Here is a 26,764-nt window from a genome sequence, read left to right as displayed (position 1 = left end):
ACCACAGCTTTGACTAGACGCGTCTTTGTCAGCCAAGTAATGTCTCTGCTTTTTAATATGCTGTCTAGGTTTGTCATAGCAAAAGATATACACAATTAGTAATTATACAAATAGGACAGCTCTGTATCAAGATTTTTTTTAATGGAAAAAAGTTTATTATAAAAATTCAGAGTATTATAAACACTGCATCTGTAACCCAAGATAATATCTTATGACTTATGATATTCTTTATGGCAGAACCAGTAATAACTGACAACCTTGCTTCTGACAATTCTGAAATTAAACATCAGACTAACAGTATTCATGTCCATCTTAACGTTCCCAAACCTTGACAAGTGCGTGATTTGGTTATATCTATCTCCAGAAAACAATATTCTCTCATTTACTCTTCCAATAAACTCACTGAGTTTTCATTTCAAACGTCATTACATTAATTACTATTTGGTTCATTTCAAATCCATTTCTTATTGTCCTGTTTTTATCAATGGGTTATCTTTTTGCCCAAAAACCATTTCAAAATCTTTCAGATGGTTTCAATATTTCCACCTCTTTGGTTGTGAGGTCTATACTCATCTATTGACTCTTTCTTTTTTTTTCTACTTTTTGGTTTGTATTCTTATATGGCTTGTAATATTTTCACATTAAGCTATGTGAGTTTTCTTTTTGTGAAATGTCAATGTGCTGAATGTAAAGAAAATATTTTTTTACTCCCATTATCAGTGTTTAAGGTTTCACAACCTGTTTAAGATACACTTTTGAGGCATTTCTATTTACATTTCACTTACTGACTGGTATTCTGAACAAGACATTTTTTGGAATGTGATTTTGTAGTCCTTGTATATTTTCTCAGCAGTGTAACAGCTGTTGAAGGTCTTGACCTATGTAATTTTTCTAAATTGTGGAGTTTATAATTTCTTATTTAGAAGAGCTGGAGAAGGAAATGGTAACCCACTCCAGTATTCTTGCCTGGAGAATCCCATGGACAGAGGAGCCTGGTGGGCTGCAGTCCTTGGGGTCGCAGAGAGTTGGACATGACTGAGCAACTAAGCACAGCACATTTAGAAGAGCCTTCAATATTCTTGAATAGTAGTTGTTTCTCTGATGTTGCACATTTCTCTCTCAGTTTACTGGCTATCTTCCTGCTTCCTATTGTTTTTCTTAAAAAGAAGTTCAATGCATTCAAAAACATATGAAAAACTGTACTACCACACAATCTGTCATTTGATCCAAACAACAAACATATGATGTGGTTAATGTAATTATCCTCATTAAATTTATTTACTTTTAAACAAGGGAATATAGTTTAGAAACTAGGTCACCTGACCAAAGTCACTTAATCATTAAGTGATTCAAATATGCTTTAAACATAGTCTGATTTCAGAGCTAAAGCTCTTAACCATTTTACTGGATAAAATAGTCTCTTTAGCTTTATAGTTTGGTTTTCATAGATAACTGAAATGATCACATCCTCCTATTGATGACAATCTTCACCACATTTTCAATGAATGCTTTTATGGTCTCATTCTTACTTTTAAAATACTTATCTATTTTGGATTTTTAAAACATAATCTACGGTAGGGAAACAACTTTTACCTGAAAAGGTTTTGTCTATTGTTCTTACAGTTTTTCCATTTCTCATTTCATATTCACTGGCTTAAAATACATTTATCACATATTTTTATTTATATTTAGGTCTAAGCTCTCCATTTTGCTTCTTTTACATTTATGTTCTGGAGAAGGAAATGGCAACCCACTCCAGTACTCTTACCTGGAAAATCCCACGGACAGAGGAGCCTGGCTACAGGCCATGGGGTCGCAAAGAGTCAGACACGACTGAGTGACTTCACTTTCACATTTATGTTTATTCCTGAGCCATTAATACAATAATATGTTGACACTATAACTTTATAATATGTTTTAATACTTAAAAAAATATTTGACTTTTTGTAATCCTATAGGAATTCCTTGATTATTTATAACATTATTGAGATATAATTCACATAACGTAAAATGTACCCTTTCTGAGCACAAATTCAAGTTTTTGATATATTCACAGAATTGTACAGCCATAACCATTACTTTTTAGAACATTTTCGTAAGTCTTCCTGGTTATTTCTGCGTATGTATACTTCTAGATGACCTTGAAGTTCATATAAAATATTGAAAAACTCCAAGTACCATTAATTTTATATATTAAAATAGGAAAAAAGATATCTCAACATTAACTTTGGCTCCACAATAACTAAAGTAAATTTATCTATCTAGTCAAGCTTATTGGTGTTACTAGATACCGATAATTTTATTCATACAGCTTCTAAACACTTGCTGTCAAGTTTCCTTCTGAATATTTTATAAACAATGTTATTTCTTTGAATAAATTTTTTGTTACATTTCTTAACTCTGCTGCTGCTGCTAAGTCGCTTCAGTCGTGTCCGAATCTATGAGACCCCATAGACGGCAGCCCACCAGGCTCCCCCGTCCCTGGGACTCTCCAGGCAAGAACACTGGAGTGGGGTGCCATTTCCTTCTCCAATGCATGAAAAGTGAAAAGTCAAAGTGAAGTCGCTCAGTCGTGTCCAACTCTTAGCGACCCCATGGGCTGCGTCCCACCAGGGTCCTCCGTCCATGGGATTTTCCAGGCAAGAGTACTGGAGCGGGTGCCATTGCCTTCTCCGTTCTTAACTCTAAACTGATGGTATTCAAAAACACTACTGATTTTATCTACTTTATAATCCTGAACTCTTGTTTCATCAGTAATTCATTTTTTTAACAAATAGTTTTAAAGTACCTTCTGTTTAAATGCTAGGAATAACAGCAATGAAAAAAAATTTCCCTTCAACACAGAAATTTCATTCTAATGCGTGAGAATGGCAAGAGGCAATAAAAAGGTAAAACATTGAGAATATCAGATAGTGAAATGTGCTATGGAGAAAATCAGAGCATAAAAGAAGACAAAAGACTAAGTTTGGAAAGGATCTGTGATATTAAACCAGTTGTTCCATGTAAGGTCTGAACTGTTGCTTCTTGACCTGCATATGGGTTTCCCAGGAGACAGAATAAGGTGGTCTGGTATTCCTATGTCTTTTAAGAATTTTCCACAGTTTGTTGTGATCCACACAGTCAAAGGCTTTGGCGTAGTCAATGAAGCAGAAGTAGATGCTTTTCTGGAATTCACTTGCTTTTTCTATGATCTAACGGATGTTGGAAATATGATCTCTGGTTCCCCTGCCTTTCCTAAATCCAGCTTATACATCTGGAAGTTCTCGGTTCACATACTGTTGAAGCCTAGCTTGAAAGACTTTGAGCACTGCCTTGCTAGCATGTGAAGTGAGTTCAATTGTGCGGTAGTTTGAACATTCTTTGGCATTGCCCTTTTTTTGGGCCTGGAATGAAAACTGACCTTTTCCAGTTCTGTGGCCACTGCTGAGTTTTTCCAAATTTGCTGGCATATTGAGTGCAGCACTTTAACAGCATCAGCTTTAAGGATTATTTTGAAATAGCTCAGCTAAAATTTCATCACTTCCACTAGCTTTGGTCAGAGTTGCTTCCTTGGCCACTTGACTTCGCACTCCAAGATGCCTGGCTCTAGTTGAGTGATCACACCATCATGGTTATCTGGGTCATTAAGATCTTTTTTGTATAGTTCTTCTATGTATTCTTGCCACCTCTTCATAGTATCTTCTGCTTCTGTTAGGTCCTTACCGTTTCTGTCCTTTATTGTGCCCATCCTTGAGTGAAATGTTCCCTTGGTATTTCTAACTTTATTGAAGAGATCTCCAGTCTTCCTCACTCTATTGTTTTCCTCTGTTTCTCACCATTGATCACTCAGGACGGCTTTATCTCTCCTTGTTATTCTTTGAACTCTGCATTCAGATGAGTATATCTTTCCTTTTCTCTTTAGCCTTCAATATTTGCTGACATTATTAGCAGTGATTAAATCAGCATTCTCTTCCTGTTGCTGCCTCATTATCCAATTAGACATATATATATATAAGTTTTTTACTACACCAGTTTTTTACAGTATCAGTTTTAACAACTGACACTGTCTGACTCCTACTATATTAAATGAAGAGATCAGTATATACTTAAATGACTTTCATTTTCTCTCTCATTTCTACATTGTTTGTAGAAATTCACCATTCCCTGGTGACTCTGCTGGTAAAGAATTTATCTGCAATGTTGAAGACCTGGGTTCAATCCCTGGATTACGGAGATCCCCTGAAGGAGGGCATGGCAACCCACTGCAATATTCTTACCTGGAGAATCCCCATAGACAGAAGAGCCTGGCAGACTACAGTCCATGGGATCGCAAAGAGTTGCACACAACTGAGCAAGTAAGCATGTTACATTTCTTTGTGGCTAACAAAAAGACTGAAGGTTGCTTTCTAAAATTTCCTGAAGAATGAGGTGCTCAAAAATGTCTGTCATTATCATTTTGGTATAGATGAAACTATCCAGTTTGAGGACATCATGGATTTTGTCCCACTGTTCTTTGGTTCTGGATTTTGATGTTTGAGAACATCTTGAATTTTATCCTCAGGAGGTAATTTGATCCTTTCACCTGGTTCACAAAGAGGTTCTTTGCTTTATGTTAAAGTTTAAAATTTCTGCCTTCTTCTTTTAAGATATCAGTTACACATTTTTGTATTTCTTCTTTTTTTCATAAATATCACACTCCCAACCTTTAGAGTCTTGTTCATTTCCATTTTATTCTTCCTTTCCCACCGTTTTACATGTGATGCTTCTAATTTCACTTTTACACAACTGATATTTTTCTTCTTCTATTTGTCTCCTTGGGTGCTTTTACGCGTTTCTGTTTCCCAAGCTCGTGGACTGTTGTTTCACCCTTCATCCTTTTCATGAGGTGACTGATGGTGGCTGTTTACTTGCTAAGTTGTGTCTGACTCTTTGCAAACCCATGAATCGTAGCTGGAGTCCATCAGGCTCCTCTGTACATGGGATCTCCCAGTTAAGAATACTGGGTTACCATTTCCTTCTCTAGGGGATCTTTCCAACCCAGGGATCAAATCTGTGTCCCCTGCTTGGCAGGCGGATTCTTTACCACGAGCCATCTCGGAAGCCCACAGTGGCATTTTCTCAATGTTATTTTCTGGTTTACTATTCTCTCCACAGCTGTGTCTAAATTAGCTGCTTAAATTATTCACTGAGTTTTAAACGTCAATGAATGCATTTTTCATCAAGAAAATACAGTTTTTCATATCTAGAAAATATATGACATTGGCTTCTTTTTGAAAATCTGCCTGGTCATTTTTTAAAGGCTTATTCTTCTTTAAGTCTTTAATCACTTCAAATAAACTTATTTTATATTCTTTATCCAACAAATATATTATTTGAAGTTCCTGCAAAATTTAATCCTGCTATTAGTTGTGTCTACTTCCTGTTGCTTTTCATGATCAATAACTTTCTTGTTTTTTCATTTCCAATTCTGAGCCCTTCTTAAGAGCTGGGTCACTGAGGGTACAGACCTTGAAGAACCCCAGTCCTAACCTCCCACCTTGAATGGGGTTAGAATAAATTATAGGTAAATTTTTAGTTCTTCTCTATCTTGAGGTAATCTTTCTGGGAGAAAGGTATTAATAACAAGATATATATATATAAAGGAAAAGACTCAGATGTAGTTTAAAAAAATAAAACAAAACAAAAAAGTCCTCCAGTATCTCAAAACAAAGCACAAGCAAATATATGGGCAGACAATTCAAAGAGAACTAACTGATTAGTAGAACAAAAAAAAAAATGTTCAAAATCACTAGTAAAAGAAAGTATATGTGTTTTTTACATCAGTGATTTCATATTTTGCCATTATTATGAGTGACTGCCAAGAAGTACAAGAGAATTAAAAAAAAAAAATGAGACCTCTATAAATATATTCACAGAATCTAATTAAAGGGTAACCTACAAACAGGGAAACATGAAAAAAAAATTATAAAAATAATTTAAACTATCTCCTTTTAGAAGATATCATGAGGACGTCCCTGGTGTTCCAGTGGTTAAGACTTCACTCTTGCAGCACTGTAGGGGGCATGGGGCTAATCTTTGGTCCAGGAGCTAAGATCCCACATGCCACAGGGTTCAGTCAATAAATAAATAAACAAAAGATCATGAATTAATACTTAAACAATCATATAAGAGAACAATAAGAATTGCACTTATGTCATAATTCTAATCTTTCTAAAATTTTAACAACAACATTAAACATATTAATACTAGCCTTTAAGTGAAATATTTAACTCTTAGCAATCCTTGAATCTTTCAAGAAAATTTCTCTTTGGGAACTCTTGACATTGTGTGAAAATTAGTTAAAGAAAAATGTCTATTTAGGTCCAAATTTCATGAGAGAAACTCCAAAATACATCACCTTTATTCATTATAATTCAATTTTAATCTGGACATAGTAAATAGTATAAAAAAGAAGAAAATGTTAGAGGAGAACAAAATATCTAAAACAAGGGTTATTCTCATTCCATAAAAAAAAAAAAAAAAAAAAAAAAAAAGCCTTACAATGTCTTTAGGGGGATTTCACTGGTGGTCCAGTTGGCTAAGACTTTGTGTTCCCAATGCAGGGGCCTGGGTTCCATCACTTGTCAGGGAACTATCCCATATGCCTCAACTAGAAAAAAAATCCTGCATGCTGCAATTAAAGACCCTGCATGCTGCAGTAAAGAAGACCCAGTGCAGCCAATAAATATTTTTTTAACCTTAAAAAAAATTGTCTTTATGGAAAAGATTCATGAATCCTAATATTTGACTTTCCTGGTGGCTCAAATGGTAAAGCATCTGCCTACAATGTGGGAGACATGGGTTCAATCCCTGGGTCAGGAAGATCCTCTGGAGAAGAAAATGGCAACCCACTCCAGTACTCTTGCCTGGAAAATCCCACGGACGGAGGAGCACGGTAGGCTCCTACAGGCCATGGGATCGCCGAGTCGGACACAACTGAGCGACTTCACTCACTCACTCATATCTGAATAAGCTTTCTGAAGTGCTTCTACAAACTGCCAATAACTTCTAAGTTGATGACAAAAAAATTTTTGAGATTTGCTCAGTTCCTTTTGAGAAAACATTTTCTTGAAATATTTGTTCCTAAAATCTCACTCTGCTCAGAAGAAAATGTTAATGACATAATTAAATATGCTACTTCTGTATCTCACACATCAGACATAAATACTTGACAGCACAGGATGATAAAATTAAAATTCTGTTTTGATCACTGAATGAAAGATATCTGTAATGCACAAACTATAACAACAGAATCTCAAAAAAAATTTGTACAAAATTCCAGAGACTATATATAAACTGGGACTTCTCTGGTGGTTCAGGGGACTTCACGGGGATGTCAAAAAAAGGAAAAGATAGTTTAAATTATTATTTAATTGGTACTTACAACAAACAAAGTGAAGGTTATGTGCTCATAACTTAAGATTTTGGAACCAAGAATAGGATGTTTTGTTCAAATCCTCAAGTTGTGTGTTCAGAGGATTACAGCACAGAATTTCAGTAACAGAACTAGTCTGTAAACAGAAATACAGTAGGCTATTTTCATCATTCTTGCTATACTAAGAGATTCTGAAATTAACTTGTCACGTACTTAATGAAACAGGAAAGGATAGCCTTATTACATGTTAAAAAAAGAGCATTTGAACAAAGGAAAGCTTTAAAGTTACACTCTATAGATAACAATATCAACACAGGAAAACTCATTCAAAGTAGTTTACTGGAATCCACTAAAACAGTAATGTGTCTTAGGAGTTTATATATTTGTCTTTTACATGATATGTGCCAGAAAGATCCTCCTATCATCCTAGTACATGGCAGATTTTGAAACTACTCTGTATGCAATGAAAGCTGAGATATAAATGGAAATTCACAATTTTATCTTCTTACAAACTAATTATACACACTTCTGGGCTTTCCAGGTGGCTCAGTGGGTGAAGAATCTGCCTTAATGTAGGAGATGCAGGTTCAATACCCAGGCCAGGAAGATCCCCCCTGGAGGAGGGCACAGCAACCCACTCCAGTATTTTGCCTGGAGAATCCCATGGACAGAGGACCCTGGTGGGATACAGTCCATGGGGTCGCAAAGCGTTGGACATGACACAATCAACTGAGCACGCATGCATACACACCCCTATTACAATGTTTGTTGATCAAAGAGTTATGGAGGGACTTCCCTGGTAGTCTGGGCTCTCCTGATAGCTCAGTTGGTAAAGAACCTGCCTGCAGTGCAGGAGATCTCGGTTTGATTCCTGGGTGGGGAAAATCCACTGGAGAAGGGCTAGGCTACCCACTCCAGTATTCTTGGGCTTCCCTCGTGGCTCAGCTGGTAAAGAATCCACCTGCCATGTGTGGGACCTGGGTTCGATCCCTGGGGTGGCAAGAGCCCCTAGGGGAGAGGGGCTCAACTAATCTCAAAAATATACAAGCAACTCCTACAGCTCAACTCCAGAAAAATAAATGACCCAATCAAAAAATGGGCCAAAGGACTAAACAGACATTTCTCCAAAGAAGACATACAGATAGTTAACAAACACATGAAAAGATGCTCAACATCACTCATTATCAGAGAAATGCAAATCAAAACCACTATGAGGTACCATTTCACCCCAGTCAGAATGGCTGCGATCCAAAACTCTGCAAGTAATAAATGCTGGAGAGGGTGTGGAGAAAAGGGAACCCTCTTACACTGGTTGGTGGGAATGCAAACTAGTACAGCCACTATGGAGAACAGTGTGGAGATTCCTTAAAAAACTGGAAATAGAACCGCCTTATGATCCAGCAATCCTGCCCAGCAAGCTGGGCATACACAGTGAGGAAACCAGAAGGGAAAGAGACACGTGTACCCCAATGTTCATCGCAGCACTGTTTGTAATAGCCAGGACATGGAAGCAACCTAGATGTCCATCAGCAGATGAATGGATAAGAAAGCTGTGGTACATATACACAATGGAGTATTACTCAGCCATTAAAAAGAATACATTTGAATCAGTTCTAATGAGGTGGATGAAACTGGAGCCTATTATACAGAGTGAAGTAAGCCAGGAAGAAAAACACCAATACAGTATACTAACGCATATATATGGAATTTAGAAAGAGGGTAACAATAACCCTGTGTACAAGACAGCAAAAGAGACACTGATGTATAGAATAGTCTTATGGACTCTGTGGGAGAGGGAGAGGGTGGGAAGATTTGGGAGAATGGCATTGAAACATGTATGATATCATGTATGAAACGAGTCGCCAGTCCAGGTTCGATGCACGATACTGGATGCTTGGGGCTAGTGCACTGGGACGACCCAGAGAGATGGTATGGGGAGGGAGGAGGGAGGAGGGTTCAGGGTGGGGCACACATGTATACCTGTGGCGGATTCATTTTGATATTTGGCAAAACTAATACAATTATGTAGAGTTTAAAAATAAAATAAAATTTAAAAAAATAGAGAAGTTTCAACTACAAAATGAAAGCAAGAACTGAAGCTGAGCCTGAGGAAACTAATTATGGTAGTTTTAATCTTCTTGGTACATTTATAGCAGAGCTGCACTGTGCAATAGAAGAGATCTGCTTTTCCCCTCCATTTATGGGAGCATTGATGGGAGATTCTACAATTGGTGGTATTTTGGGAAAAGAGTGGCAATGACCTTATTTTGTCTTCAAGGCTGAGGGCAGATCTTGGCTGCCCCCTTAACAGTCTGTTTTGTGTGTGTTAAAGGGAGAAAAGAAGGCTTTATTGAAATGGGAAGATCTGGGAAAATTTGCATAATAGCCTCTGCCCTGGAGAAGCTGGGATCTATGCCAACCATTCTCTTCTCTACTACAAAGTAATTCTAGCTCAAGCAGCTTTCAAAGCAAACAATCAGTATGAAGGTAAAACAGAATTCCATTCAAAGCAGAACCTGGAGATAGCTATATACCATCAGGTATTCCTGCTTGAATAACCTTGACACCATAAACATGGCAGTGGAAAAGTAATAGTGGGATAATGAGGACTTGTGTTCTGAACCTCCCCGTAAGTTGATATAAGAAAGACTACACTCACAGATGGCACTCAGCTCACAAGTTACAAGTAAGAAGAATGTGACGATCTTCTATTTACCAAATCTTGAATTCACTTATAAGAACTAAGGAGCTTAAACACAAAAAAAAATTGGTATTAAAAAAAAAAAAAAAAAACCACTGGGTAAACATAAACCAGATACCAGTAAGAATAAAAGCTTCACCTGGGGTTCATCTGGAGACAAACTCTCCCTAAAACCAACTTCATATAGGGTTTATGACTAACCTCTCTATCCGAAGCTTTATTTCCTTTCTTGTCCTGCCCCTGTTCCCCTGAGGACTGAGAAGTATCAAAGAAAAGAGGATACTGAAACCAACCAAGACCCTGCGGGTTCCTGGGTACAAAAGCACCTCTGTATTCCTGTTACTTGGGGTGGGGGGGAAAGCTTCTAGGCCTTCAAGGAGTTCAAAACAGTAGGCTCAAGCAGCTCGCCATTAGGGCAGTAGTGTCACAGGGATCTCGAGCTTTCTCCTGAAGGGACATGAATAACAACCTGGTGTATATCCTGGAGCGTTCTGTAGAAACTAAGACTCCTACCCAGGTGGAAGATGGTGACTACATGCTGGGCACAAGCACACAGACCCCAGGCCGATTATAATCAGATGGTTGGCATTCCCGAAACACCACCGTTACCTTAGCACCAAACAATCAGAACAAAGTTCGTGAGCTGCTCATTCTCCTTGCTTGGAGCCCTGCAAATAAATTCTTACTCTGATGCTAACACCCCTGCCAGAGTCTGACTTGCTGCCTGGGCACAAGAGCCCTTGGTTGGTAACAATCTGGTACCACCTTTTAGTGGGTGAGTCACTAAGATATGTCAGATGCATTCAAAAGGTACTTGACTACTAAAAATATTTTCTTAAACTAAAAGCCTAATGTGGGGGGTTGTTTTTAACTGGAGATAACATAGATAACTTAGCTCACCTCTCTGTGTTGTGACAAAACAAAGTAAAGTTTTTGTTTGACCTATTAGAAGAGTAGTTACCAAAGCTGTGCCTTACCAGGAAATTCATGAAACAGCCACAGTTGCAAGCATTACTACCAATAATACTAACTTCTTAAAATTAATAACCTATTGACTGTACTAATCACAATAGAACCTAATAAGTTTTAATATGTACATACTTAAAGTAAATGAAAGAAGAGAAAATATTTATGAGTAGTTCACTTATGAAAGTTACATGAATAAGCACTATCTTAGGGATAGGCAAACAACTTCTCTTATCCCCAAGCTGTATTTTAAGGGCAGTATTTTTGGTGGTGGTGGCAGTATTTATGCTTATAGATAAATCCACAGTCTATAATTTTATTGAACTATTTTTAAAGCATGTTCTGTGTTGATAATGAAATGCAAAAACTAAAAACGTCACCTTGACAATTAAGGAGCATTCACTAGTAAAAGACAAATTAATAATTACACTATAATGTGATTTATGTTAAAAACAGAGAAATATATGCAATGGAAGCACAGAAGTTAGAGTAACCAACTCTGCCTGGGAAGGTTCAGGTAACATTTCAAAGAGTTGGGTGACATTTGAGCTGAGTCTTTCCACTCCATCATCCTACTTCTTCTCTCTATTGTATACTGCAACTTTTTTTCTTTTTATTTAGGAACTTAGTAATCTTAAACTTACTTTTCTAATTTCTCATCTTTATCTTAGACAATTTACTTCAAGGCTGAAAGAGAAGAAAAACATGTCACCAAGAATGCCTAGGAGATTTTCCACTTCTTTGAGAATTCCTAACACTCATAATTAATAAACAGTTTAAAAAGAAAAGTTACCAAGCTCCCCTGCCTTTGGCTTTTAATTTTCAGAATCTGTGATTTCTTTAGCAGTCTTCTGTAGCCTCCTACCCATGCAACCAAGGACCAGACAAGGAACTACAGGATAATCATACTTAGCAATTAAGCCAAAAAATGAAAAGGTGGGGTTCAGGTCTGTCTTCTTCCACCGTTTTTACTGTGAAAGTTACTACTGAATTCTGGGATTGTCTTTTTACTTTCACATACCTACTCAGATGTTAGTAATTCTATGTAGTTTGGCTAAAAACAGTTAAAATACTCTAATGTATATATTTACCATCTGTGAATTTTTGTCAAAATGCTTTTGCACACCTCCTAAACTCCAACTTCCTAATAGAGGAGCAGAACTTTATTACAAGTTCTTGACTTGCACATCAACTTTGAAATGTTTTCCAAAAATGAAGGTAAAATACACATAGCAGACCAGAACTTGACTGTTAAAAAATAGAGGAAAAAAAGATCAAATTTAACAGTTCAGAACCTATTCTGTTTAAAGAGTGGGCTCTCATTACTATTTCACTTTAACACTACTTATTTCTGACATCTTTGAGACATTATCTTCTTTTGCTAATATGTATTCCCTCATTAGAAAATAGATTTTGGAGAAACCAAAGCCTTAGGAACACCATAAATCCAGTTTGAAGAAAGACTCACATTTATATCCAAGGAAGCCACAGTTAATACGCAAACTACTGCCCCTTTTCCCAGGTAAATCTTTACCCAGTCAGATATACCACTCTTAACAGCTAATATTAGGTACTTGTTGGTGCAAAGTGATACTTAGTTAAAACAAAGAAGCTAAGGCTATTAAATAGATCCTGTATGCCACCTTCATATTTTTCTATCTTTTTTTAGTTGGGGGAGAAGGAGTTATTAGATATACAACAAAAATTTCCTTTTCTTCTTGGGAGAGAATTCTTAATTGCTAGATTTTTTAAATAGTTGGTTTTAAAAAACTACAGATAAACCTTTAAACAGACCAGCAATGCCCAAGGGTCATATTGAACTTTGCCAGCTATACTCTGAATCCCCGATTCACCTCATTTCCCTTCCCCCCTTAAAACAGTTAAATCCTTGCACCTCATTTCCCTTCCCCCCTTAACAGTTAAATCCTTGCAACTCATCCTTAAACCTGATCTCTAATGCCATCTGCTGTTGCAGTTCTGTGTTCTCAAGAAATTCTACAAACCTGCCCCAGTATTACTCCTGCTTGACTTTCACTCCTGCATGAAAACCAAGTGGTGCTAATGGTAAAGAACCCGCCTGCCAATGGGTCGGGAAGATGCCCTGGAGGAGGGCATGGCAACCCACCCCCCCAGTATTCTTGCCTGGAGAATTCCATAGACAAAGGAACCTGGTGGGCTACAGTCCATAGGGTCACAAAAAGTTGGACATGACTAAAGCGACTAAGTATGCATGAAGACCAAAGTAGTCAGCTATTAACAGATTTAGAAAATAAAATTCAGGTACTATGTCTTTGGTAAGATTTAATATTACAGTTACAAATGATAGGGTTCTTACTTACTACAAGTAATCCTAAATTTCTCAAATAGAAAAACTTTTCAAAAAAGCAATTTTAACTTTTGAGTGCAATAAAAAGTTGTAAGTTCCCCACTTGTCCTCCATTCTTTATTATTTTCTTAGTGCCCACCTACACTAAAGGGCTGTCAAACTGTTTGACAAAACAATTCACAAACACTCTAGGAAACATGCTAAATTCACCTTTGCCCTTTACTATTTACTTTGTCCTCAAATTAGAATTTGTCTAGCAAATGCTAACAAAAATGTCAACATCTAATTTTAAATACAAGTTCCACTGTAAAGCTTTCCATGCATACTCTCCTGCTCACTACCTTCTCCAAATAGTCCTATAAACACTTCATATGTATTCCTATTAAGGAAGTTATCATTTGTTGTTGTTGATAAGTCACTAAGTTATGCCTGACACTTTGCGACTCCATGGACTACCGTATGCCAGGCTTCCTCATGCTTCACTCTCTACAGGAGTTTGCTCAACTTCATGTCCGTTAAGTCAGTGATACTATCTAACCATCTTACCTTCAACTGCCCCTTTCTCTTGCCCTCAGTCTTTGCCAACATCAGGGTCTTTTCCAGTGAGTTGGCTTTTCGCATCAGGTGGCCAAAGCATTGAAGCTTCAGCATCAGTCTTTCCAATGAATATTCAGGACTGATTTTCTGTAGAATTGACTGGTTTGATCTCCTTGCAGTCCAAGGGACTCTCAAGAGTTTTCTCCAACACCACAGATCAAAAGTATCAATTCTCTGGCACTCAGCCTTCTTTGTGGTCCAACTTTCACATCCATACATGACTACTGGAAAAACTACAGTATATGGACCTTTGATGGCAAAGTGATGTCTTTGTTTTTAATACACTGTTCAAGTTTGTCATCACTTCCCTTCCAAGGAGCAAGTGTCTTTTAATTTCATGACTGTAGTCACTGTCAACAGTGATTCTGGAACCCAAGAAAATAAAGTCTGTCACGGTTTCCACTTTTTGCCCATCTTTTTGCCATGAAGTGATGGGACCAGATTCCATGATCTTAGTTTTTTTAATGCTGAGTTTTAAACCAGTTTTTTCACTCTCCTCTTTCACCCTCATCAAGATGCTCTTTTTTCCTTTAAGTTTCTGCCATTAGAGTGGTATCATCTGCATATATAAGGTCGTTGATATTTCTCCCAACCATTTTGATTCCAGCTTATGATTCACCCAGCCCCACATTTTGCATGATGTACTCTGTACAAAAGTAAGCAGAGCGCAATACACAGCCTTGTCATACTCTTTTCCCAATTTCGAACCAATCAGTTGTTCTATGTAAGATTCTAACTTTGTTTCTTGACCCACATACAGGTTTCTCAGGAGACAGGTAAGGTGGTCTGATACTCTTATCTCTTTAAGAATTTTCCACAGTTTGTTGTGATCCACACAGTCAAAGGCTTTAGTGTAGTCAATAAAACAGAAGTAGATGTGTTTCTGGAGTTCCTCTGCTTTCTCCATGATCCAGTGAATGTTGGCAATTTGATCTCTGGTTCCTATGCTTTTTTTAAACCCAGCTTGTACATCTGGAAGTTCTTTAATCACATACTGCTGAAGCCTAGCTTCAGGGATTTTGAGCATAACCTTACTAGCATGTGATATGAATGCAACTGTACAATAGTCTGAACATTCTTTGGTGTTGCTCTTCTTTGGGATTGGAATGAAAACTGATCTTTTCCAGTCCTGTGGCCACTGCTGAGTTTTCCAAATTTGCTGACATATTGAGTGCAGCACTTTAACAGCATCATCTTTTAGGATTTCAATAGCTCAGTTGAAATTTCATCACCTCTGCTAGCTTTGTTGTAAGTTATCATACTATATCATAATTACTCATTTACTGCACAGGGAAGGCAATCAAATATTTTATGGAGGAATAAATAAAACATTGCTACAAGCCTACATTAGAGATTATGCTCAAAATTAAGGGATACAAAATTTGACCCTCTTTTGTGAAGTAGAAAGTAAAAACACTAGCCCTGTGATCAGTTTTCTAAAATGTAATAGCCAAATTAAAACATATATTCAAGGTAATGAAAATATTCTGAAATTAGTGGTGATGGTTGCAAACCTTTGTATGTAGCTAATATACAGGGGATATACTAAAAACCACTGAACTGCACACTTTAAAAGAGGAAATTTTATGGTGTTAGAATTGTATCTCAATTAAAAATATATAAATTTTATCCAAAACCAAGCTAATCTAATATATGGCATAATTTAAAGAAACTACTGGATTTCTCTGGAGGTCCAGTGGCTAGGACTCCCTGTTCCCCACGCAGCGGACCCTGGTCAGGCAACTAGGTCCTATATGCACCATTAAGAGTTCATATGCTGCAACTAAAGACCCTGCCTGCCCCAACTACTGATCCTGTGTGCTGCAACTAAGACCTGGCACAGCCAAATACATCAACAAACAACTGGAATCTGTGTGAAACAATTTAAAGACTACTAGGCAAATTAACCAAGAACAGAGCAAGAACAGAGCTAACTGTCATGATTATCTGCATATTTTCTTACTAAAGAAACTACATCAATCAGTTATATAATTTAATAAAAATCTTAGGCCAACAGGCCCTAATTAGAATACCTGGATTCAATGAGGGTTTTAATACGTCTCCATAAAAATTACATCAGTGAAATTCAAAATTACATCTACAATTTACTGTTTCTTAAATAATCTATTAAGTCAGCATAGTCATTTCTTTTCCAAGCAAAAAAGTATCTTTTGGCAGGGAAATTACAATTACAGCTGTAAACGTTGTTTGTAATTCACTTTGCTCATTCAATCCACTCAACTATGGTAAAATGACATCCAATAAACTATTCAATAACAAAAACTTAACACCAAATCTCAATCTTATTTGACCTAATTTATAATGGGGGCTTCCCCAGTGGCTCAGCAGTAAAGAATTCAGCTGCAATGCAGGAGACTTGGGTTCAATCCCTGGCTCGGAAGATCCCCTGGAGGAGGAAATGGCAACCCACTCCAGTACTGGTAACAGGAAAATCCCATAGACAAAAGAGCATGGTGGGTTACAGTCCATCAGGTCACAAAGAATCAGACATGACTGAGTGCACGTGTGCACACACACATAAAATCAGTATACAGTGGTATGAGATATCCCCCAATCCCTTTTCTCTCACACAAGTTTCAGTTTTAATCACTTGCTACAGGAAATAAGTATTTTAGTTATTTTTCATTTGTTACAAAAGAGCATGTTTCAATTTAGTATCCTAAGTAAACTAAGATCACATATAACTAGCTATGCTGCACAATTCCAAAGCTGGAATTTTGTTTAAATACTAAAAAGGAATATACCATTGCCTCTTTTCCTTTTAAGTTAGTGTGTGATAAATACAAGTAAATATTATGACTTCCACCTCTACTTTCACTTTCTAAAATACTGCAACAGAAGAATGACTATACCATTCTGACAACTTATGAAATGACATAGACACTACATAAAGTAACATGACAGCCAAACCCAAACTTTTATATGAAATTCAAAAGAAAACATTTCTTTCCACTATAAACAAACAAAAATGAGACAGGAAGATCTCTTATACATTTAATAGTCAATATATTTCTTATAAAACAATCAGGTGATTTCCACTCTAGCCATATGGCAGGCTAAACACCATAAATATCCATCTACTACAACAAAAAAATTCAATCCAGCAATAAGATACCACAGTTGTTGCACTGTGGCCTCTTAGGAAGTAAGAAAAATGTCCAAAGGTCCAAAAAAAAAATGTTAGAGTGTGTGTGTGTGTGTGTGTGTGTGTGTGGCTCAGCAACTCTGCGACGCCATGGACTGTAGTCCACCAGGCTCCTCTGTCCAAGGGATTCTCCAGGCAAGAGTACTGCAGTGGGTTGCCATTTCCTTCTCCAAGGGATCTTCCCGACTTAGGGATCAAACCCACGTTTCCTGCATTGCAGGCGGATTCTTTACTGTCTGAGCCACTAGGGAAGTCCCCTTGGTTTTCAGATATCTTAAAAATTCAGTTGTTGTTGGGGAGGAAATTCTAGCACGCTGACCACCCCGCCAGGCGTCTATTTGCCAGTCCAAGGTCTAGCGCACACCCTCCAGCTCTCCACCCACCGCAGAAAGAGCTGCACGCAGGCAGCCTTTTGCTGGGGGGAAGGGTCTCAGGAACCCATTTGAACACCCTAAATCTTGGCAAAGCAAATTCAGAGCTTCTCAAAGAAGTGAAGTGAAGTGGAAGTTGCTAGTTGTGTCCGACTCTGCGACTCCATGGACAATATAGTCCATGGAATTCTCCAGGCCGGAATACTGGAATGGGCAGTTTTTCCCTTCTCCAGGGGATCTTCCCATCCCAGGAATTGAACCAGGGTTTCCTGCATTGCAGGCTGATTCTTTACCAGCTGAGCTACTCATCTACCAAACAGGTTCCAAGTTTAACCACAGATTTAAAAAAAAAAAAAAAAAATGAACGAAATATTAACTTTGTAATCAACTGAACAAGTTCTAGAAAAAAACTGTTTTTATTAAAATCACATAAAGTTTATAAACTAATATGCAATAATGCAAGGAACACTCTAAAACATGAATAATGAGGAAGGATTAGCCCTACCAGATATAAAACATAGTAATTAAAACTACCATGATGGCAAATAGAGAACAATGACACAAAGTGGGAAATCAGACCAGACCCAAGTACACACAGAAACTCAGTGTACGATTAAGGCGTTGTCTCAATTCTGAGGACTAAAAGAAGAATTCTTAAAGTATTAGGACAACCTGCAGCTATTTGGAAAAAGATAAAGTTCGATCCACAACTTACATATCATAGTAAACTTCAAATGGATCAAATATTTATATATTTAAAATGAAACATTAGGGAATTCCCCAATGGTTCAGTGGTTACAAGCTAAGCATTCACTGCTATGGATTCTGGTCTGATCCCTGGTTGGGAAACTAAGGTCCTGCAAGCTCTGTGGCATGGCCAAAAATAATAATAATAAAAAGTGAAACATTAAAATATATAAGAACTTTAATAAACTTGAAGTGAAGGCCTTTTTAGTGACATGTCAAATGCTCAAAGCCATAAAAGGAAAGACTTATTAATTAAACTCTTTAAAAAACTAAAGATTTCTGCATGGCAAAATAAACAGTAAGCAAGATCTAAAGACAAATGACAAACTGGAAAAAAAAAACACTTATTAACCATATTTCTAAGGGCTAAAGAAGCTCTCTTAGTTTTTGTACGGGAAAATCCTCTAGAATGTACTAATATGCTATATAAGTGGAAAAATGAATGATGAAGAAAAGTGTGTACAGTATAGTACCATTTATATTTTTAAATGGGGAGGGTGGGATTACATGTATTTGCTTGTATACATACATATATATATATATTTGTGGGAGCTATCAAAGGCACTGATGTTGGAGTTAGAAACGCCTAGAAATTTCTTTGCACCAATTTTGGTTCCAAACAACTTGTTTTTTTTTTTTAATTTTCCAAGTAAGACAACTTCATTATACAGAACAGTTTTCTTCATTTTGATTAAGAAATGTTGTTCTGCTTAGTTGTCATATGGGGGTTATCACATGATTGCTTAAAAAGAAGGGAGAGAAGTATACTGATGGTAACAATGCTTGTTTCCTTTTTTGTCTTTTAAAGTCTGAACCATAGGAGTGTTAATACTGATCAAAGCTGCTAGTCCAGTATCCATACTCTTAGGCATTAGATTTGTAACAGTTTTCCATGTCCAAAGTTTTCCTTGCTATAGTAATCAGTTGAGAGCAAGTTCAGGGTGAGAGGGGTACCTGAAAATCTCTCAAAGACTGAAACATAAGAGATAGGACTGTAAAACCTTTTAGAAGACAACATAGGGGAAAATCCTTATGATGCTAGATTTGGAAGAGATATCTCGGCTATGACATCAATGCACAGGCAATAGAAGAAAAAATAGACGAATTAGAGTTCATGAAAATTGAAAACGGTTGTGCATCAGAGGACACTATCAAGATAGTGAAAAAGACAGCTCACAGCACAGGGAAAAAATATTAGCAAGTCATATACAGAATATATCTAGAACCCTGAAAACTCAGCAACAACAACAAAAAAATCCACAATTCAAAGATAGTCAAAAGATTTAAAAAGACATTCCTCCAGAGAAGATACGCAAATCAAACAAGCTCAGGAAAAGATGCTCAACATTACTAGTCATCAGGGAAAAGGAAGGAAAACCACAGTGAGATACAACTTCATACTCTTTAGAGTGGCTATTATTTAAAATACACATACATACACACGAACACACACACACACAGAAAATAACAAGTACTGATGAGGATTTGAAGTAACTGAAACCCCCATGCACTGCTGGTGGGACTATGAAATGGTATAGTTGCTATGGAAAACAGTTTGGCAGTTCCTCAAAGACATCACAGGATCCAACAATTCTACTCCTAAGTATAGTACCCAAAGAAATGGAACACAGGAATTCAAACAGATGTTTGTACACCAGTGTTCACTGTAGCATGTTTTCCCATAGCCAGAACGTTGAAGCAAACCAAGTATCCACAGATGATGAATTTTAAACAAAATGTGGCATAAATGTACATGGAATATTATTCAACCACAAAAATGAAGAGGTTCTGGTACATGCTACAAATGGATGAACTTGAAGACATTATGCTAGTCAAAGAAGCCAGAGACAAAAGGACAAATACTGCATGATTCCATTTATACGAGGCACCTAGAACAGACAATTTCATAGAGGCAGAAGTAGATTATAAATCACCAAAGATTGGGGGAGGGGGCTCTGTAACAAGACAGATTATTGGTTAAAGAGTTTCTATTCGGTATGAGATGGTTTTGGAAAGAGATAGTGAGGATGGTTGCACAACACTGTGAATGGAATTAGTGACACTGAATTTACAATTAAAAATGATCAAAATGGCAAATTCTATATTAACATATTTTACAACTTTTAAAAATTAATAATGTTATATATCAATAACAAAACCACAAACTGTAACAGTTTAAATGGGTGGATGGTATGATACATGAATTATACCTCAATAAAGACATTTTTTAAAATACCCAGACATAATGAGTCAGAATCAATAAGAAGGTATCAGGAATCTATACTTCTAATAAATATTTTACACATGTATCTTGCTATACACTAGCAAGTATTCTATAAGATAGTTTCTTAGAAGTGACACTGTGGAATCAAGGAATTGTCCATTTTAAATTGTCACAGATACAAGCAAACTGCTCTCAGAAAGTACAGTATCAATACACTCTCCATCAACAGTGCATGAGAGTGCTTGTTTCCCCTATATTCTTGCCAACATTGAACATTATAAAATTTTTTAATTTTGCCAAAATGTAATATAGAAAGATAAATCTCAAAACTAATTAAAAATAAACCAAATACATATTAAACTGTACACTGTGCTGTATGTCAAATCTTATCACAATAAAACTGGGGGAAAATACATTTTAAAAAATAGGACCCTTAAAATCTATAACTTCTACAACTTTAACTAAAAGATACAAAAAGTATCTAATACTTCTCAAAGGAATGAACTAAACTTTAAAACTTTAGTTATTAATGTGACAATTCCTAAATTTTGGATAAAAATTAAAAAAAAAATTGACATATTTGGATTGCTCTAAATAATAGGGTCCATGAGTCAACTACTGTAAATTTAACAATATGTCACATAATTTGAGAAAGGGAAAATTTCACTTAAGGAACTGAATCATTATATTTTGCCATTATATAAACTGGGCTTCTCTGGTGGTCAATGGTAAAGAATCCACCTGTCAATGCAGGCCATAAAGAGTTCGATCCCTGATTCCGGAGGATCCTAGATGTCATGGGGCAACTAAGGCCATGTGCCACAACTACTGAGCCTGTGCTCTAGAAGCCCAGGAGCCATAACTACTGGGCCCAGGTGCCACAACTGTTGAAGCCCATGCGCCCTAGAGCCCTAGCTCTGCAACAAGAGAAGCCACCACAATGAGAAGCCCGTGCGCAGCAATGAAAAGCCAGCACAGTCAAAAAAAAAAAAAAAAATTACATAAACAGCAATCATTCTAGCAAAACATTTTTTCACAGGGCAATTATTTTTGCCCTCTGAACACGGCCAAAAGAAAACTTCTATTAAGAAATAAAATATATGATCTATGTTTCTATGTTTTTACTAGAAATCTAAGGCCTAATCTTGCTTTAAAATCACCACTAACAAAAACCCAACTATTTTTGAAGACTTGTGGGGGGGAAATGTTTTGGTTGTTTCGGTAAAGCCTTGCTTTAAAATAAATAAAACAACTCCCTCTCTGCCCACTCCTGCTCCACAAGCTTTCTCAGACTACCAACATGCCTTGTAACAGTCTAGCTTTCTCTCCTGAGCCACTGATGCTCAGTCTTTTTGGAGTGATGAAACCCTTAGTAAAGCTGCTAAGAGCTATGTAAAAATGCATCAAAATGAACACAAAATTCTTCACAGATTATCACAGTCCAAGAGCAATCATAAAAAACCAAACCTTTCTAGAGATCCCAGGTTATAAATCCATATCTTAGGCTGTAAAAAGGGAGAATAGAACACTTGCAAGAATTTATCTCATACTAAATACTATACACAAATTTAATTATTTTTTAAAATTGAAGTAAAGCTGACTTACAATATTGTGTTCATTTGAGGTGTACAGCAAAGGGATTCAGTGTTTTTTTCAGATTATATTCCATTATAGGTTATCATAACATACTGAACATAATTTCCTGCTCTATACAGTAAATCCACACTGCATATCTACTTCATGTGCAGTTGTTGATTATACTCCTAATTTGTCTTTCCATCCCTTTCTTCCCTTTGATAACCATAAATTTGTTTTCTGTCTGTAAGTCTGTTTCTGTTTTCTATAAAGATTCATTTATATTATTTTTAGATTCCACATGTAAGTAATATCATACAATATTTGTCTTTCTCTGACTTACTTTACTAACTATAATATTCTCTAGGTCTATCCATATTGCTGCAAATGGCAATATTTCATTCTTTTATGGCTAATATTCCATATATATACATATATGCACATATACACATACCACATCTTCTTAAGCCAACTGTTTGTTGATGGGCACTTGGGTTTTTTCCAATGCCTATCCATTTAATATAGGCATAAACAGTTCCATGTTATAAATAAGAAAAACACAGCTCAGTAAGATAAACCAAATAACCTGTGTGCAGTTATTAAGCCAGGATTTGAATTTGCTTCTGACTCCATAATTCATGCTCTTCCCATTATTTATGAAGAACTCATTTAGAGGGTAGTAACATAGTCAACATCCTATGTTAAAGTAACTGTTGGAAGAATAAGCACCTACTCATTACCACAATTTTGTGAGTATACAGATAGCTTTCCTCAGGAACCAAAAACTATATTCTCCTACAAACAATATAAGTAGGATATGAACTACTTAAACATTAAAAATAAGTACATACTGTGGGTGCAATCTTTTTACTACAAAACCTATTATTAGCACTATTTTAAAAAATACTATAGAAAGATTACTAAAGACAATCATCTTGAAGCCCTTTAAAAATCAGCTGTGCAAAACAAGCTCTAACATTGTTTCAAATAAAAAGGTCCAGATAAAAAACTTTTTGAATTCATCTTTAGAAAATTCTTGAGGTCAGCAAGAATAGAACCATCCTGAAAGGTAGGTGGTATAATCATTTAACATCTATGAGTGTCAGTTTCTTCTCTGTTATTAACAATTTGTCTATCATCATATTGTTAGTAAGTATGAGGGCAAGATTCAACTCTAGGTTTTCTAACTAAAAATTCAGTATTCCTTCCACTTGGCCATGTAGGAGCAGCAATCTGGATATACCCCATTTAAAATATTTGCCATAATTTTACAAATTGAAATACATGCATAGTTATACTACCACCTGCTTCTCTTACAAGCCTCAAAATCTGTTTGAGGCTCCCAAAATAGACTATTTAGAAATAACATAAAGATTAAAATAAAAATTCCTGAAATATGTACATAGGTTCGATAAAAATGAGTATTAGTCCAAATAGTGTTAATGATCATATATTGTCAGGACTTCTACTTACCCGTCTTGAAGGGCAGTGTTCATTCTTTTCATCTGTCATCTTCCCACTTTTAAGTGCTTTCCTTGGGTGTTTGATAGTTGTTTTTATGGCAGGTCGACATACATAGTTCTCCAAGTTCTTTGGAGGTTTTTTAGTTCTCTTAGCCTGAAGGCCAATTTTCAATTTTAAATTTCCTTCTGTAAAGTTTGTTTCTTTCACTGAAAACTGTTGCTGTGCATCAGTCAAACCATTATCTTTCCCTGCTTCAGTGTTTCTTTCCCGATTCCACTTGCGAAGGTCTTCTTCTTCCTTTGTGTTGTTCTCTAGCTCTACTTCTCTCTTGCTGACCAGTGTGCCCGTATTGATGGCAGAGGGACTCTTTCTTGAAAATCCTTCGGAATCAGAACCCAATCCTAACATAGCAGTATTTCTAGGGTCCATCACAAGTGTATGTTATTGCCAAGGAATCTTTTGAAAATTTTATAGAATTGAGTTCCATAAAAAACAGGGTTCTCCAAAACTTGCAACCAGCATCTCTTTCTCTGCAGGATAGACCATAACAAAAATTTATCAGAACAGAGGCAATTATTGGTTAACACAAGAAATGGGTATAGAGAGGAGATAAGAACGTCAGGAAGAACCCAAAATCACAGTTAAAATGGATCAAAATGCAGTTCAAATGGTTAAATTCCCTTAGTTACAAATAAATTTATATTTTAGAATATGTCTATTATTCTCCAGATATTATAAACAAGCTGCAATGGTGTAGTGCAAATCAATGTTTAAGAACCACTGTTAAAATCCAACCAACAAGCTTCTGCAACTGATAGTCAAGCAAACACAGTCTAAGATAAAAATAATATATATTTCAACATTCCTCAGTTTCAAAGGAATATATTTCTCACATTTTACTTAAAGAAAATCAATTTCATTCAAGGTAAAGAATCATATTTTGGGCTAGTTTCAGCACTCCAATCTTATTTATTAAGAGGTGGTAGGTTTTCCAGGTTAAGACTCTTGGGCTGGAATTATCTCTAATGCTGGTTTACGATTCAACTCTGAATCCATATACTCATGAATTCATTCCTTAAAAAATATTTCTAAACATCCATCATGTTCCAGGCACTGGGCAACACCCTGGAAATTACAGTATTGAACAAAACAAATCCAGTTCCTAAATTTATAAGCATTATATATAGTGAGAAAGACAAACATTAAGTAACTATATAAATTATTCAGAACAATTGCCATAAGAGGGTGGGATGATTTGGGAGAATGGCATTGAAACATGTATAATATCATATAAGAAACGAATCGCCAGTCCAGGTTTGATGCAGGATACAGGATGCTTGGGGCTGGTGCACTGGGATGACCCAGAGGGATGGTATGGGGAGGAATGTGGGAGGGGGGGTTCAGGATTGGAAACATGTGTACACCCGTGGTGGATGAATGTTGATGTATGGCAAAACCAATAAAATACTGTAAAGTAATTAGCCTTCAATTAAAATAAATAAATTAAAAAAAAAAATTCTAAACACCAGAAGTATATCTTCAAAAGTTTTCCCAATAGCCAACAGTCAGTTGTCACAATTCAGTCTCCCAAATCCATAAAATATTTTAAAACCAGAATGCAAAAACACAAAAAACAAAAAACCCAGAATGCAGATTTATTGTTTTACAATAGTTGGTACACCTTACCAGAGAATCTGAATAATCTACACAAGGCAAACCCTTTTCATTAAAAAAAGATTCTCAAGAAACTATATTACTATACTATCTAATGACTATTGAATATAAAACCAAAGTAATTCACTATTCTTGAGGACAAACTAGTTTTTCTTTCAAACATGTATCTGAATATATGATCCAAGACTTGCATCTGGGGAAAAAAAGAATATCCTATCCCTTAGAAGGGGCTTCCCTGGTGGCTCAGATGGTAAAAAATCAACCTGCAATGAGGGAGGCCTGGGTTTGATCCCTGGGGTGGGAAGAACCCCTGGAGAAGGGAACGGCTACCCACTCCAGTGTTCCATCCATGGACAGAGGAGCCTAGCAGGCTACAGTCTATGCGGTCACAAAGAGTCAGACATGAGTGAGTGACTTTCACTTCACATCCCTTAGAAAGTTCCATTTATGAAGTAGAATGGGCTCTCCAAGTGGCACTAGTGGTAAAGAACCTGCCTGCCAATGCAGGAAACGTAAGAGACCCAGGCTAGATCCCAGGGTTCGGAAGATCCCCAGGAGGAGGGCATGGCAACCCATTCCAGTATTCTTGCCTGGAAAATCCCAACAGAGGGGCCTGGCGGGCTACAGTCCATAGGGTCGCAAAGAGTTGGACACAACTGAGGCGATTTAGCACATGAAGTAGAATATTTTATAGTTTAAACTATGTGCCTTAAGACTTTTCTTTCCAATGAGAATGTAGGACTTTCAAAGCAAATATCATATGATATAACTTTTAAAACCCATACAAGAACTGTAAACAAAATGCATAGCCCAATGACTGGCTTATCATAGCAAGGCTCAACAGAAGGTGCCAGCAATTTTACTAGTAGTACTAGGAACATTTTAAGTAGTTACTCAACAAATACTGGCAACTGACTGAAGTGTGTTCCTATTCTATTCATTCACACAAACAGCTCAAAGAGTAATTTTCAAGTCATTTACATATGACAATTCTTGCTGTCTACCATTTCATATATTAACACTTCACAATGGCATAAGGCTCTTCATAATCTGGCTCTAACTCTTCAGACATGTCTATCCCTACTTCCTAGAACACACCCTCTATGATTTAGTCAATGCTGCTTTTTGTTTTTTTTATTGTCCCTAAAAAATTGTATTCATTTCTCTTCAGTGTCATGTGCTTTCTATTTATTCCATGATGTGTTCAGTTCAGTTCAGTTGCTCAGTCATGTCCGACTCTTTGCGACCTCACGGACCACAGCACGTTAGGCCTCCTTGTCCATCTCCAACACCCAGAGTCTACTCAAACTCATCTCCATTGAGTTGGTGATACCATCCAAGCATCTCATCCTCTGTTGTCCCCTTCTCCTCCTGTCTTCAGTCTTTCCCAGCACCAGGGTCTTTTCAAAAGAGTCGACTGTTTGCATCAGGTGGCCAAAGTATTGGAGTTTCAGCTTCAGCATCATTCCTTCCAATCAACACTCAAGACTGATCTCCTGTAGGATGGACTGGTTGGATCTCCTTGCAGTCCAAGGGACTCTCAAGAGTCTTCTCCAACAC

At 36.7% G+C, this 26,764-nt stretch overlaps 1 protein-coding gene across 10 annotated transcripts in view; it reads right to left on the bottom strand.

The window, feature by feature from the left end:
• The window catches only part of ASH1L (ASH1 like histone lysine methyltransferase), a 206,186-nt gene that overhangs the window by 150,033 nt on the left and 29,389 nt on the right, over window positions 1–26,764 (bottom strand). For 6 of the 10 annotated variants that reach the window (XM_025289369.3, XM_025289367.3, XM_025289366.3 and 3 more), the window contains one exon: window positions 23,540–24,060. The exons of 1 other annotated variant lie outside the window; for it this stretch is intronic. In XM_025289369.3, coding sequence (XP_025145154.2) covers window positions 23,540–23,959 — 420 coding nt within the window. In that variant the 5' untranslated portion in view covers window positions 23,960–24,060. Of the gene's footprint in view, window positions 1–7,402; window positions 7,625–11,704; window positions 11,748–23,539; window positions 24,061–26,764 lie in introns of those variants that run through there. 3 more of the 10 variants (XM_025289373.3, XM_025289374.3, XM_044944265.2) reach the window with 3 other exon arrangements.

This window comes from Bubalus bubalis, chromosome 6 (genome assembly GCF_019923935.1).
Source record: "Bubalus bubalis isolate 160015118507 breed Murrah chromosome 6, NDDB_SH_1, whole genome shotgun sequence".
Lineage (NCBI taxonomy): Eukaryota > Metazoa > Chordata > Mammalia > Artiodactyla > Bovidae > Bubalus > Bubalus bubalis.
This window is presented reverse-complemented; position numbering and strand designations above follow the sequence as displayed.